General features: G+C 30.7%; 1 protein-coding gene and 1 long non-coding RNA gene across 2 annotated transcripts; both read right to left on the bottom strand.

The window, feature by feature from the left end:
* Window positions 1-1,329: 1,329 nt before the first annotated feature.
* LOC107889010 (receptor-like protein 4) lies at window positions 1,330-7,054 on the bottom strand. The gene is made up of 9 exons (XM_016813298.2): window positions 6,836-7,054; window positions 4,974-6,026; window positions 4,651-4,798; window positions 3,589-3,660; window positions 3,383-3,454; window positions 2,709-2,780; window positions 2,557-2,634; window positions 2,206-2,387; window positions 1,330-1,953 (listed from the first exon to the last, which is right to left on the bottom strand). The coding sequence occupies exons 1-9, from the start codon at window positions 6,906-6,908 to the stop codon at window positions 1,832-1,834; spliced, it is 1,872 nt and encodes a 623-aa protein (XP_016668787.2). The 5' UTR covers window positions 6,909-7,054; the 3' UTR covers window positions 1,330-1,831.
* A 4,809-nt stretch (window positions 7,055-11,863) lies between these two features.
* Window positions 11,864-13,159, bottom strand: LOC107890260 (uncharacterized). The gene is made up of 2 exons (XR_001681898.2): window positions 12,476-13,159; window positions 11,864-12,171 (listed from the first exon to the last, which is right to left on the bottom strand). It is a non-coding gene; the product is annotated as an uncharacterized lncRNA (long non-coding RNA).
* Window positions 13,160-15,805: the final 2,646 nt, after the last annotated feature.

The raw sequence follows: 15,805 nt of genomic DNA, 5'->3' as shown, positions 1-15,805 counted from the left end.
ATAAAAAATATTTCTATAAAACCTTTTACATGTAAACAAATAGACCCTAAAGAAAAATTGATTTTCTAAAGTTCGGCTATTTTTGTACTTTCTTATAATAAATAATAAAAAACTACCTTCCTTGTTTTTCTAATGGTTAAAGTTTCTAAAAGGTCCCCGTAGTTTTTTCTTTTTGAAATTTTGATCTTTCTTTTATTTAAGGATGATGTTATTTGTGTAAGTAATATTTTGGAACCATCAAACCATCAAATTTTAGTTCAATAGTTAAATCATTCAAGCCATCAACAAGTTTCAAGCCAACCACTAGTTTGATCAATCTAATAAAAGGAATAATTCTGAAAAATAAGTAAAAATTAGAAAAAGAAATTAAAATTTATAAATAAAAATAATGATATAAACATCAATTATACAATCTAATTTAGATTTGCTTTTTTTCTTTTTTAAATACTTTTTAAGTATTTAAATGGGTTAAACTTATTGGGGTTTTTTTAGTTTGGGACATTAATTTAGGGAAAATAAAATTAATTCAACCAATTTTTTTATTGGTTCAACTGTCCACACTTCTGACTCCAATTCACTCTAAAACTGATCTAACCCCTTCATTTTCAAACTGATATACTAATTGATCTAATCTAATTTAGACAACAATATAAGTTTCAAACAAATTTTAATATTTAAAAAGATTTTAACAAAAATGTTAAACTCAGAAAAAAATGTTAAATGTTAATATTTAGAATTTAATAAAAATATTAAAATCTTATTAAGAATATCGTTTAAAATTATTTTTTTTAAAAAGTTAATGATCCATTTACATAGCGTAAAAACTGAAGTAGCTTCACACTTTTATAATTATTTATAAGATTAATATTTTAACAATCCAACCGTTAAAAATATTAATCTAATTATATTTGTCATACATGTATATTTTCAAACAGATTCGATCTCTCTTTTATATTGATTTAAAATGCTCTATACATTAATATATAATTACAAGCAAATAGTTAGAAATTTTAAAACTTACATAAAATTTCACATGCATGATCTACATGAATAAACCATAAAATATAACAGTTGGATTGTTAAAACATTAATCATATAAATAATTTTTACATCGTGTAAATGAACCCCTTCCATTAAAAAAACAAATAATATCATCAAATCAATTATTTACAAATATAAATGTATTTACGTAAATTTTAAGACACATATTTTTGATCGAACAAAATGTAAACAAAAAACATAAAATATTAATACCATAGCATAGCCTAGCCTTTATATTTTGTTAACATTCTAAACAACACTTGAAAAATAAATAAACGAACCTAAAACTTGTGAGAATGAATTTAAAGGATTAAGCTATGCTTGCAATTGTTAGAATCCTTTTGTTTCCTTTCTGCCATGAAGAAGATGAAAAAGCCAGTAGACATCACTTTTTCCTTTCTGGTTTCACCACACAAAAGATGTTGGTGGAAACAATATTGGCTTCTTCCTTTTTATATGCATTTAGTTAGTTCTTCAATTAGTTACAAGATTTCTTCTTCTTCCTTTTTTTTTTTTTTGACAAAACTGATTTAAAGAAAAAAGAAGAGTCAAACAAATTAATGTACAAAATGATTCATTTTTGCTGCATTTAGTATCAATTTTTCAAGGTTATCTTACCTTTTAGGTGCGACTCTATATTACCTTTTAGGTGCGACTCTATCGGCTTTTACCGGTTTGCTGGTCAAGAGATTAGGCAGAGGGCATCATGAACTAAAATCAACTCGGTTGTTTTGCAATTCATCTTCCTGGTCTAAAATAAACACAACCAAGAGATGGAAAACTGATTGGATCACGATAGCAAGCTCGGTCCATTCTCGGAAGCTGTCTGGCCACGACTAGGATTCCTTGACATCTGAATATCGTGTGATGATTGAGTCCTTGATTTTGCATAGGGGGCACTTCTTGATGCAGCTGAAGAGAATGAAATATAAGCTCGGAATAGAAATGAAAAAAGAGGAACAACAAATGTGGCTTTGTGCAAACTTTGATTTTATGCAAAACTTTGCAGGTTTTAATTAATCACTACCATAGGATGTCTCATGTTCATACGATTCCCAAGGGATCTAAAACCAAACAATTTTAATATTAAAAATAGTTATTCACTAAAAAAACTTGTTATAGTAATTGACTAATTGTTATGAGATTTATCCTTAAGGTACTAACCTGCAATCTGCTGTGCTCGAAGGATATTCCGTCGCCGTTTCCACCAACATATTGAACAGATAACAAGGAGTACAAGAGACAAAAATACAGCAAAGGCGATGCCAACCTTCGCACCAGCAGAGAGGTGGGGTCCGCATTTAGGTAGTCCAGGTATGCCGCAGAGACCGTGATTATCGGTAAAACTGCATGGAAATTAAAGTATCCGGTATAAAAGTTGCAATAATAGACGTGCAAGTGTATGATTATGTTTGTTAGTATTTCATTCCTTTTATCATCATCATGTGAAAAGTTCATTACTCTTAGAGAAACATTGCATTGCAGACCAATACTAATGAGATTCTTAGAACATACTTGAAGCTAGCACCATTCAAAAGCCTTCCTCCGAGTGCACTTGGGACTCTTCCAGAAAGAGAGTTGCCATTAAGATTCCTGAAAAATGAGAACTTAAATCAAACTCCCACTGTATTAGATTTCCGGAGTTAACTAACGGGTTGAAAACTTACAGTCTGCGTAATGCAGTCAACTTTCCCAGGCTTTCAGGAATTGATCCGTTAAGGAAATTGTAGGAGAGATCTCTGCAGATATATGTCCACACATTATATCAACAAGACGGATGAAGTTTAGATAAATATTAAATGATGAACTGAAAAATCATGTTCTTTCATAACCCATATATTATTCAGGCTCAAATTGTCCTTTAAGAGAAGAAAGTAAATATTATGCATCCAGAATTTGATGGCTATCAAAAGAAAAGAATGCAGCTAACAACTGAAATGGATGCATCGTTGATCTAGAACGCATTAGATATGATGATTTATATCAAACCTACCGCATGCTCATGCAGCAAATACTAAAAAGGTCTACATTGAGTTCTAAGTTGTTTTAATAAATAGCACATACACATTTGGAAAGTAAAATTTCTAATAGAGAAAACTATTGGTTCCCTGGAAAAACTCCTCCTAACACTATAATGTGTTTGTCTTTAAAAATGAAAAGGAACAAACAAGTTAAACAATATCCATTACGGAGGAAACAGACAAAAGGGTTGCATCTAGAGGGACAATCTTGTAAGTGCAGCACAGTTTATCCGCATGTAGATTATTATTTCAAAGTTCTGCATGTAGATGTTAATACAATCACAAGTGTCTTCAAGGACAAGAAATTATGCTGCACTTACAAGATTTCTAAGCTGGTGACTGCTCCAAGTGACGATGGAATGGCCCCATGAATTGAGTTTCCGCTCAAGTTTCTGTAGAAGCCAAGGACAACATAAAGAAGAGGAAGGGATACTTCGCATGTAAAATTAAGAATATGTATGCAACAGTTTGTGAAAGAAAAATAGAAGTAACTAAAATGAAAGTGATTGAGAACTTTTTCACTTACATGCTCTGCAGGTGATGTAGTTTGGATATTTCATTAGTCAAGGAACCCCTCAGACCTTGATTGTCGAGACCACTGATCATGCAGAAATAGAAGGAAATTACATATAACATAGCAATATAAATGATTCAGACAATTCACATTAAGCCATGCATGAATCTCATCATAAGGTTGCAATTAGAACTTCAAAACATGTATGCTCTAGGTTCACAAAGAATGCACTCATTATCCAGGAAACACATGCTATAAGTATACTTGTGCACCACAGCGCCAGTGCATGGCAAGCAGACATTAAATGGAAATTAAGTGGTTTCTTTCCAAAAAGCTTTTAATTTTTCACTAATTAGGATCTTAGGAGTCACAGCTGATGTATAAATGAATAAAGTGCAGAAATTTAGGCCTAAGGGATTAGGGAAAACCAAATCTAAAGAGAAATGTAGGGAAAGCAAATGAATAGAAGCAGCTTCAGCCTTTACTTGCTTCTCATATCTTACAAGCAGTGCTGTTAACAAATACAAACGAAGTGGACAAGGCTCATTAACTAGAAAACTGTGAGTACATATGAGAATCTTTTAGGAACCTCATAGAATTCTTAAGGGATAAGATCCATTATCTAGCAAACAGGAGTAGTCAAGTGGCTGAGAATGCTAAGAGGTAGTTAGGTGCATCTTTTTCCAGGCTTGTGAATAGCACACACTTCTCCATACTTATAATATGACACAAACAAGGTAGAATGATATTGGTTAAAACTTAAGAATGCAACATGTACTGCAGATAGAAAAAAGATGGAAACAGTTTATGATTAACAGCTTCCTTAAAGTGGAAAAAGTTCACTAGTAATATAGATAAAATATCTTAGTAATATCCCTTTGGACATTAATATGCATAGCAGCATAGGAGGCTTTTATCACATCAAAGAACGGTGGAAGAGGCCATAGCAGAGACATCAGTTTCCTCCACATAAATTGTGAAACCAACATGAGAAGATTGAAAAGAACGGATAATATCAGCAGAAACAAAAAACAAAACAAAACTCAATGATAAGACAAAAGATCAAGAAACTACAGGCCGTCAATGAACCACTTTCTGCCAGATTTATCAAAATGACAGTCTGCTCCACTCCATGGATGCTCCTTGGGAACACATGGGTCTCCATTCCACCCAAAACGATTAGGCAGCCCCAATGATTTCTTCAATGACTGCAAAGCCCTAACTAGAACCAGGAATCTTTAACAAGTTAGTAAATGTCTACCACCAATCAGAAAGAATCTTGTTCATGCATAGGCAGTAAAAAACAATTCCCAATACTGGGTCCTCTCATACACAGAATAAATAGTCAGCAGAAGTCATAGAAGCAAAACTATATAAGTAATAGCAGAAAGTAATACCTTCTTCAGAAGAAGTTTTGGATTCAGCAACTATAACTTGAAAGACTTCAATGGCAGTAAGGATAGCATGATTGCCTTTTTTAGGGTGAAGGGTTATTGTCAGAGTCCTCCCACTAAGAGCAACAGTTGTGTTAAGTACAAGTGCAGTATAGCGATCACCACTCATGCCCACAACATCTACATTTTCAAAAAAAGTGTCACCATTTATCAGGACATCAAATACCCTCTTCCCTGCACTGGTGATGGTAGCATCAATTTCTGCAAAGTGTAACCATATTGAATAGTTCTTATTCGGATCCACATCCATCGTATAAGCTAAATCAGGCTTATTATCAGTACTAACAACCGCACTTTGGTAAAGCGCTTCTGGATAGAAATTCGGCACAGTTGAAGCTTTTTTAATGCCACTTTCAGTAGATCTCGGTGCATCAGCATTTTTTCCAAAAGTTCTGATGGGATGCCAAAATCTATCTCCACCCCAATGATCCCCACTATAATCTTCATCAAATTTTGGCTTTGATGTGCCGCAAGTCAGTCTTGAAGTTGTTTTCAGGATTACACCTCTACCCCATTCTGGTCCAAAATAGTACGCTCTTTCATCAATTTGAAGAATTTCAATAGAAATAATTGTTGGATCTCCATGACCGGTACTGTGGAAGCAAATAGATACTGAGCCATCCAAAAGAAACACAAGGGCTTCAGCAAACACCTGTTCATCATTTTTAGACCAACCTGATTTCAGTGAATGAATTATGGTGCCTTCAATAGATACTTCAAATAGAGGTTCATTATCAATCTCATGCTCGACTAATCCAAAGAAGATCCTCACAGAATAGTGCCCCTTTGGTACTCTATTAATTATGTAACAATTTTCTGGTCCTTCAGACAGAGGGAAATAGCGAAGTGTTTTTAGTGGAGGAGTGATATGACTTGGTGCCGTTGCATTAGCTGGAATTCCCCCGGTATATGCAAAATCTTTATACCAACGTGTATAGGTTGGTGGGGTGCGGATATTTTGACGAGCTCCACAGCTTATACGCATAGCATAAGGTGCTGTGGTAAGAAAACATGACCGAGTTAAAAACAAACCAAACAAGAAGAAATTGTTAAATAAGAAAATGAAAAGCAAATGCTCGTTTATCGACAAGCTCTAAGCTACAAATGAAGCAAAATAAACAATATACATATGATAAGCAACTCCACTTAAAGTTTCCATGCTACTCTTTCGTGTTTTCTTGTTTCACAAGACAAAGTTCCATTGTAGTACACTTTCATTTTACCAACTTAAAATTCCAAAACAACAATAGATACTTCTAGAATCCACAACCAATCAATAGATTCTTCATACCTCTCCCCATTAGGCCTTGGAAGAATTTTTATATTTCTTTTTCTTAATAAACTAATTTGTTGCTTAATTCCTTTATTACTTCCACCCGCATGGCATACAAAGAACCAAAAAAAAGAAAACTTAAAAAATTATCCTTCAATCATTTTCCTACATTTTCTCGCATCCAAACAGGTTCGAAACCGAGCAACTGCCTAGATTCTTTGAACCAGACCTATTGACTTAAATTTTCCATATAAAAAAATTCATATCCACGACCTCACAACTCATTATCATCAACGCGAAACACAAAGTCACAATTCAAAAATAAGCCAATCTAGCAAATCACTGAAGAAAGAAACGAACCGTACACTGAATTATAGAAAATCAAGAGTCATTTCTAACAAGCTCAATCAAAATGCAACTAATCTAACAATTCAAATATTTAGATACCTAACCGAATCTAGAAGCAACCTCAAAAAATTATCCAAATAAAAAAGTTGAAAAAGAAAGACACAGGAGTAGTGTGGAAGCTAACCAGGCCGTGCTGAAGATGAAGAAATAGATGCAAAAAGGAAAACGAGAAGCCATAAGAGAGTAAATCTTAGCATCTTAGCTTAGCTTAAAGCTTTCGAAAATTCTCTCTCTTTGCTTTGTTTTGCTTTGCTTTTTTCTTTATTTTTCTATTGCCTCATTTTCACATTTCTCTCTTATCTTTTTTCTTTCTTATTTTAAAGCTGATTTAGTGAGTAACTCAGTGAGTGTGGCCGTTTGCAGTGAAATAACAGTCAAGGAAAATTTTAAGGTAAAAATTTATAGTTAATCCCTGTACTTTGACAAAATTTGAGATTAAATCCCTATGCATAAAAGGTTAAAAATTAATTCTTTTTTTTATTTAATAATCTCAATCTAATTACTAAAATCATAAGTATTTTTTATTAGATTGTTTTTAAAATTAAAAATGAGAGGATTGAATTTTTAACATATAATATAGAAACCAAATCTCAAATTCTGTACAAATATAGGGGCCATCAACAAATTTTAACCAAAAATTTAACTTTTTTATTTCTGTTTTTTCGTCAACTCAACTCATGAACGAGATTAGATGCAAAATTCTATAAAATTTAAATATTTACATTTTTTTGTAAAATTTGAAATTCAAAGCTATTATTTATATTAAATTGGAGAATTAGTATTTGAAATTAAAATCGAATTAGTTATTTATTTATACTAATATAAAAACATTTTTAAAAAAATGTTATAATTAAAATATTTAAATTTAAATATTATCAAAATTCGTAACGTTCAAATTTTATTAAAAAATAAATGGAATATCTGTATCGTACTATTAATTGTGATTGATGTTGGTACAAGTGAGTTTATTAACTGTGATGGACACTTTTTAATCCGACGGCCGTAAAAGGTCATTAGCATCATGTTCTGTCACATGGGCGGTGGAGATTTATTATTGGGGGCCCACTTTTATGTGACTGGTAAATGACATAAGAGGTAGTTGGCAAAGCATCTTTATGAAAAGATATTTAATGATATAATATAATTAATGCATTATTTTATTTTATTTATATATATTAACTGTTTAAATATCGAATTAAGCTGATGTTTATATATTTATGGCTATTTCACGTAAACAAGAGATGCGATTGTGGAAACAGAAGACAAAAGCCACGTGACCAGGCGGAGGGCGCGATAGTTCACGGGATAACTTTGGGAGGAATTAAAAAATCCACTGAATTTACGTAAATGACCTTTTTCTTGGGTTTTTTTTTAGTTCTCAATTTTTATATTAATTTTGTGTTTTGATTTTTAAAATTTTATTGAAGGAAAATATCTTTTTTTTCGTGGCTCTTCAATATCATTTGATAATTTTTAAAAAAAAATTATAAATATTTCTAAAAGGAATATTTCATTAGAAAAATAATTTCTTGTACACAATTTTAAGTTATTTTTATTATTTTAAATTAAAAATATTTACTTTTACATGATAAATTATAGTAATTATTTCATTTGTATTCTAAAACCATCAAATGCGGATTTTTTACATGAATATTATAAATATATTAATTAATTACATAATAATATGGCATTCTAATTATTTACTTAAATAATATGAAATGATAATTAAATTGAATGACAATTTGAGTTTTTCAAAGTAATTTTTAAATTATCATTATGATGTGACGGAAGTTTTATTTTGTTAGACTAATGTTTTCATCTGTCATCTCGCATTTTAAATCACCATTAGAATTTAAATGAAAAATTAAAAAAATTTAAATTATTGTTCAAAAGATAAAATTTTAATTATTTTAATAAATAATAGTTATTTTTTAATATTTTAATAAAAGAATTAAAATTTTAGTTGTTGTTGTTGATGATGCAGTCCTAATACCTTGAGACAGTGGAGAAGTAGTTAAATTGGCTTTTGGCCTTTAGTATACTGCGGAATCTGAGGGAGTGTTGTGTGCCAAAAGTAAGCGCAAGGCAACTTCGCCAAGATTTCGGATCAATTGCCTTTATTTATTTTTTTCTAAAAACTATTTTTATCATTATCATTTTATTAATATGGATAAATAAATAAATAAATATGGATTTTTAATGACAATTCCACAGTGTCTCAAAGGTATGTTTGTAAAAAAGCTGACTTCAATCTGTCGGTTCCATGGTTCAACATTAAATTGATTTGTTATTTATGAAATGGAATAATGAAAAATTTAGTCTTTAATGTTTATAATTTTTGTTAATTTAATCTTTATTTTATTTTGAATTAAATTTGACTATTAATCTTTTAAAAAGAGTCAATTTACTTTTATTTAACATAAATATTGACTAAACCATTAATTTTTTTAATGATGTTGGTGTGGCAACACATGTGATAGTTTATGTGCACTTCATGATAATATAGAGTTATTTGCTCTTATATGTCACGTCACAAATAATTTAAAATTTATAAAAATATTCAAAATAAAAAATTCAAAAAACTATAAAAGTTCATAAAAATTAAAAAAAGATTAGTATGAGGTAAATGCGAATTTACACATGAAGCTCTCATGTTTAAAAAGTTAACATTTTAGTTGGTATTTTCAATAAAAAAATTTAATTCACTTTTTTTTTCAAATAGTTGATGGTTAAATTTGATTTCTTTTAAAAGGTTGAGACCCAAATTTAACCCCAAAAGAATAAAGATTAAATTAACAAAAAATGTAACTAGAATCAATATTATACCTTACAAATGTAGTTTGACTAGGATACTAGAATTTGCATACTTATTGAGTGACACATATAGTTCTAACTTAGATTTATTTTAGCCAATTAATCTTTAATCTTATTATGTGCACATGTCATGTGTAAGTTCTGCCGAGTTTTTTTTTGCTATTCATTTGCTATGTTTTTATATTGGTCATTGATGGGACATGTATTATGAGTGATATATAGTAAAGGTGAAGTTAGAATTTTTTTCCGAAGGTTAAAGTTGAATTAGAAATTTTCATAAGAGTTAAACTACAATTTTACTATTATATTAGTTTATAATTTTATAAAGGATAATTATTTGATACACATAAACTTTTTAATTCCAGGGGTGGAGTAAGTTATATTTAAAAATTAAAATAAATAAATAAATTAGACATGTAGTAAAATCTTAACCCGTTTCTAAAGTTTACAATCGTCGCTATATCAAATAATTTTAGACGAAATTAAAATTTTATCAATTTTAGATTAAAATATAATTTTACTCCATAGTAATATATAAAATTATAGTTTTTTAAAGGAATCCAAAATTCTGTGGCTGCCCCTAATTTGTACTGTAATTATAAACCCTTAAAAGAAAAGAGTAAGATGAAGAATAATTTCCCTCTCAGGTGCATATCTTTCATTTATAAAACAACATATGATGAAAATAAATCTTGGTTGTGTCTCAACATGGCTATAATCATTGCCTTCTTAGGGTGTTCAAATTGTAGGACAATAATAGCTAAGCATGAAATTGTCTAAGGTTCCTCTCATCATCATCATCATTCATCGCCTTCTTTCATTCTATCTTTTTCAAAGTGAATATTCTTTTGGTAATCAAATTGTGGGACAATGACTAAAGAAGATACTCCTCCTCTCAAATTCACAATGATTATTGAGGTTAGTACCAAAAAAAATGGACCTATGATTAAGGATTTATATGATCAACTGATGGTGAATCGATAGCAATAGTCACATCTACATCATCATTCACAAATAAAAAATAAAGTGAGAAAGAAAAATTGATAAATCAATTCAAAATTTTATCTCTAACTAAAATGATTTATCCTCGAGAGTTACCAATTAATTTATTGAGTTTGATAAATTTGATTTGGATAAATTTAAATTTAAATCAAAAAACTTTAATTTTAAATTAATATGATTGGATTTGACTCAATTCAAATTATTATAGAGTAAACTACAAAAATAGTCACTTTTGTTTGTCTCAAATTATATTTTAGTTATCTATGTTTGAAATATTACGTTTTAGTCACTTATGTTATTGTTTTGTTACAAAGTGGTTACTCTGCCGTTAAGTTTCTTTACCTCCCTAACGGCAATCTTATGTGGCAGCCTAAATGGGTTTTAAATGCCAACTTGGATGTCCAACTAGGACGAGAATAGGTTTTTAATTAAATAAAAATTTAAATTAATTACACATTGAACTGAAAAAAAAATTGGCAGTCTCCTTTTTCTTTTAGTTTTCTTTTCCATTTTGACTAAAAAACTATTCTCATCCCATTTGGACATCCAAGTTGGCATTTAAAACCTATTTGGACTGCCACCTAAGATTGTCGCTAGGGATGTAACGGAGCTTAATGGCAGAGTAACTACTTTGTAACAAAATGATAATATAAGTGACTAAAACATAACGTTTCAGACATAAGTGACTAAAATATAATCTGAGACAAACAAAAATGACTATTTTTATAGTTTACCCATTATTATATATAAATAAATAATTTACTTATTCCTTAAATATTATATATTTAATAATATTTAATTATTTAATGTTCAATGAATAATAAATTCAAATTAAATACTCTTTACACTATGGTCAACATGACAAGGTTATTACCACTATATAACCAAAAATAAGGCTCATGTTAATTTAGTTTAATTCATAATTTAGCTATTGAATTATATACATTTTTCTATTTAGATTTTTTTTGTTTTATTTTGATACTTGAATTATTATTTTCATCTCAATTTATTTCAAAATAAAATAGTTGGTAATAATAAGGTGACACATTGCATATTCTTATTGGTTATTGGTAATTTTAGAGATAATATGTGATGAAAATGATATTTCAAGTGCCAAAATGAAACAAAATGAAATACCAAAATATGGAAAAAAAAATATAGTTCAAAAGTTAAATCGTAATGTCTTGTAATTTTGCGATGATCTTCATCCATAAGATATTTCATGATTTTGTTTTACAAAAACTATTTTACTTACACATAAATATTTAGTATTATATTGTGTTTGGTTCAAACTAATAAATCAAATTCTATAATTCTTTCATATATTCTTCAAGTATTGTTTGAATTATATATTTATTATTATAAGCCAAGAAAAGTTAACATTTAATCCATTATATTACATTGTATTATATATTTTGTCTGCAAGGCCCAAATTTTGACCGGGCCTTAATACAAACAAGCCCAAATCAAACCAAACGCTACTCTAGCCCAAAATTTTACAAGCCCGTAACCCAAAAAAGAAAAAAAAAAGCAGAAACAAAAAAATTCTAGCAGCAGTGTGCGCCGGTCCTCACGTGCCTGGTCAGCGCGTTCAACGCTCGAGGCTCAACCACTCCCTGGCCTCGTCCCATCGCTTCCAAAGACCTGCAAATAGTGAGAAAAGAGGAGAGATAGCAGCAAAGAAACATAAAAAGGGAAACAATAGCCTAGCAATAAAAAGTAGCATGAACAATAGCAAGAAAGATTGTAAAAATTGGCTATAAAGCCACCAAAAACAGATTGTAAAAAGGGGGATTCTTGAATATTGGAGGACCAAAAAAAAATCAATATAAAAAAATTGAATATTGAGAGCAATCGAATAGAAAAGTCGAAAGGTGATTTCTTTTGTTTCTTTTCCTCTCCGCTACTATTATTCTTAGATAGATATAAAAAATATATCAACTCTTACCTTGTTTGGGCGATCGGAGAGTTTAAAACCGAGAGTTTTCCTTAATTTCTATCAGCTTTTGTGAGGTTTTTGGGTATTTTAACCACGGATCTAGGGCGAGGGGAGCAAAAGGGTTAAAAAGGGGTCGATTTTACACTTTCGGCCGCCGTATACGACGGTCGCCGGTGACGGATGGAAGGTGGTCCGATCGCCGGAAATCATCTAGCCCAGAGCACCAAAACCCTTCCCCTTTTCTTTTTTTTAAAAAACCATAGCTGAAATGAAAATTTAAAAAAAAAATTGACTTTTATAACATTTATAAAACAGCATCGTTTTGGCTTAGTGCCTACTGATATAAAACGGCGTCGTTTTGGAGTAAAACGGGTCGATCCGACCCGCTCTAATTAGGATCCGCGTGTTTTTGCAGCTAGGGGAATATTTTCGCACCTGGTCCTTCCACTTTGTCGCATGTTTTTAATTGAATCATTTTGTTTCTTTTGACTTTGTAATTTTGCCCCAGAACTTCCGCGCCTATTTCATTTTGGTCCACATCAGATCTGCGTGTTTTGGAGGGTGGGGTTATTCCCCACTTTAGTCCCTCTTTTATTATTCGCGTGTTCGATTTGGTCCTTTTCTTTTATTTTTTATTTCAAATTGGCACCAAATTTTCGTTTTAAATTCAGTTTAGTCCCTTGCTTTCAATCTTTCATATTTTGTTTTCCTTTTTTATTTATTTACTCATTTAGCTTCTTCTTTTTGTTATCAGTATTATTATTCTCATTGCTATTTTTATTTTATTTGCTATTATTATTATTTTACTAGTATTATTTATTATTTATTATTATTACTATTGTAGCGACGTAAAAATTTTAGCTTAGCTTGGTCGCTAATTGTGGCGATTTATTGAAAAAAAATTTGAAATTTGACGTTTGATTTTTGAAATAAACAGGGAGTCGCCACCGATCCTTTTTCCTAGGTGTGATCGGGCACCTATTAGATCTCTTATTAAAACAAATAAAAGGTTGAGTTTAGGTCTACATTAAAATCCAGAGAAAATTTAGGGTTCGGGAGTCGGCTACGCGCGAGGAAGGTATTAGCACCCTCGCGACGCCCAAAATTGGTATCTTATTAAACACATGTTGTCTTGATTTTTAAAAATACGAATTCAATTTGACATTTAAGTGTGATCCGATTGAAGGAAATGAGAAGTTGCAAGTTTTTTTTTTGTTTTTTAGAAGGACGTCCCGTTTTTAACACGAGCCGATTAATTTCACCCAACATAGCGATGAAATCGATGACTTAATGTTAAAATTGATACATTGCCTTATTCTTAAAATTAAAATGTAAAAAATTTTTAAAATGATAGTAAAAAAAATCCAAGAATATTATTGTCAAAAAATGCGAACAATGATGTGAATAATAAAATATATAAAATATAAAATATTAAAATATCAAAATATTAGAATAATGATAATTAATATTGAAAAATAAAAAATAAAATAGAAATAAAAAAGATGTACATAATATATATTAGAAATAATAACGATGTTTAAAAAAAATACTATTAATAATACTACATCAATATGTACATATATAAAAAATAAATACGTGATAATATTAAAAATATGTACATAATATAGTGTTAAAAATATATACATAATATAGTTAAGATATATACATAAGATAACATGTAGAAAAATATATATATAAATAATATAATATTAAAGATATATAAATAAAATAGTATAAAATATATATATACGTAATATAGAATTTAAAATATACCTAATATATTAAAAGAATATATATAATATAATATTAAGAAATATAATAATAACAAAAAAGGAGAGAGAGGGAGAGGGTGGATGATTTTCGGCCACAAGGTCGGCCATCGTCCGGTCGCCGGACCACCGCCGGCGCCACCGTACACGGCAGCCGGACCTCAAAAAAACTTTTTCGGTAAAAATGGGTAAGCTTCCTCCTTTTATTTTTTTTTACTTTCGTATAAAAGAAACAAAATAAGATTGAAAGGAAAAAAATAAGTAAACAAAGAACTTAAAATGAGAATAGACAAAGAAACCTCTTTTGCTTTGATCTTTGATTAATCTTCAAAAAAAACTAGCTTCTCCAAAAACTAGCCTTCACAATAACTCTTCTCCTTAATTACTTTAAAAAGAAACCTCTCCAAAAATCCTTTACAATAACTTTCTCTCCCAAAAACTCTCCAAAAAAAAATCCCCCCTTATACAAAATATGAGAAGGCTTATATAGCCATTTACAAAATATTTTTTTATTGTTTATGTCTTCATTTGTAGGTACAAGTGGTGGTGGAGAAGGTGTGGCTAGTGGAGTTGGTGGTGGAAAAAGAGTGGCTAGTGGAGTTGGTGGTGGAAAAGGTGTGGCTAGTGGAGTTGGTGGTGGAAAAAGAATGGCTAGTGGAGTTGGTGGTGGAAAAGGTGTGGCTAGTGGAGTTGGTGGTGGAAAAGGAGTGGCTAATTGAGAAAAGTTTAAGTTGTGGGCTAGGTTTTTTTATTTTGATTTGGGCTTAGGGTTTGGGCCATTGGGGTTTTGATGTAAATTTGGCTTTGGGTAGTTAAGATTTTGGGTTTTGGGTTTAATTTTAGTGGGTTAGGTAAGGCTAAATTGGGTTTTGATGTAAATGGGCTAAAATTGGCCTACAACAGCTGCCCCTCTTTGCTTATTATCGTGTAACGAGAATAGAGCAAAGATATAAAGAAAGGCCAATTTTGCCCGGTCTTACTAAGTATGGACTTCTTTGGTGCTCTTCTCATCCAGGTAGTCTCTTTCCAGTCCATCGCATCTTGTAGCTTTGGTTCAATCCACTGCAAATTCGGAGATATGCCTTGTAGCTTCAATCTGTTCCAATGTAATTCAATATGCTCTTCTATCGCTTCAGTGAGATAAGGTTTTGGGTCTTCTCTTCTGCCACTTTAGAAAGGCAAGATCTGATATCCTCGATTAATTCCACTGCAACTTCAGGGAGACAAAATATGGTGTCTTCAATCAGCTCTAATATTGATTCTTTACTCGGCATGTGATCCTGAGCTCAACTCATTTCTCGCAATATGAATTGACTCTGTAAAACTAGACATTAAAAACAGAAATTGAAAATAGCTCAGCACGTGAGCCAAGGCTCAACTCACCTCTCGCAAAAGTAGATTTTGAAAATACCTCGACATGTGAACCCAAGGCTCAACTCACATCTAGCAATATGAGTTGATTTTTGAAAAATATAAATTGAAAAAACAGAAATTGAAAAGCAGAAATTAAAAAGACCTCAGCATGTGAGCCGAGACTCAACTCACCTCTCGCAATATGAGTTAATTTTTG

Source organism: Gossypium hirsutum, chromosome A09, assembly GCF_007990345.1.
Source record: "Gossypium hirsutum isolate 1008001.06 chromosome A09, Gossypium_hirsutum_v2.1, whole genome shotgun sequence".
In the NCBI taxonomy this organism is placed as follows: Eukaryota; Viridiplantae; Streptophyta; class Magnoliopsida; order Malvales; family Malvaceae; genus Gossypium; species Gossypium hirsutum.
This window is presented reverse-complemented; position numbering and strand designations above follow the sequence as displayed.

Excerpts from the sequence above, each read along its gene's own strand:
- LOC107889010 (XM_016813298.2), bottom strand. The coding sequence starts at position 6,908 with ATGCTAAGATTTACTCTCTTATGGCTTCTCGTTTTCCTTTTTGCATCT. Across the intron at positions 4,799-4,973 it reads CAAAACTTCTTCTGAAGAAG|TTAGGGCTTTGCAGTCATTG; the intron begins GTATTACTTTCT and ends TCCTGGTTCTAG. Across the intron at positions 3,455-3,588 it reads CTACATCACCTGCAGAGCAT|AAACTTGAGCGGAAACTCAA; the intron begins GTAAGTGAAAAA and ends TGGCTTCTACAG.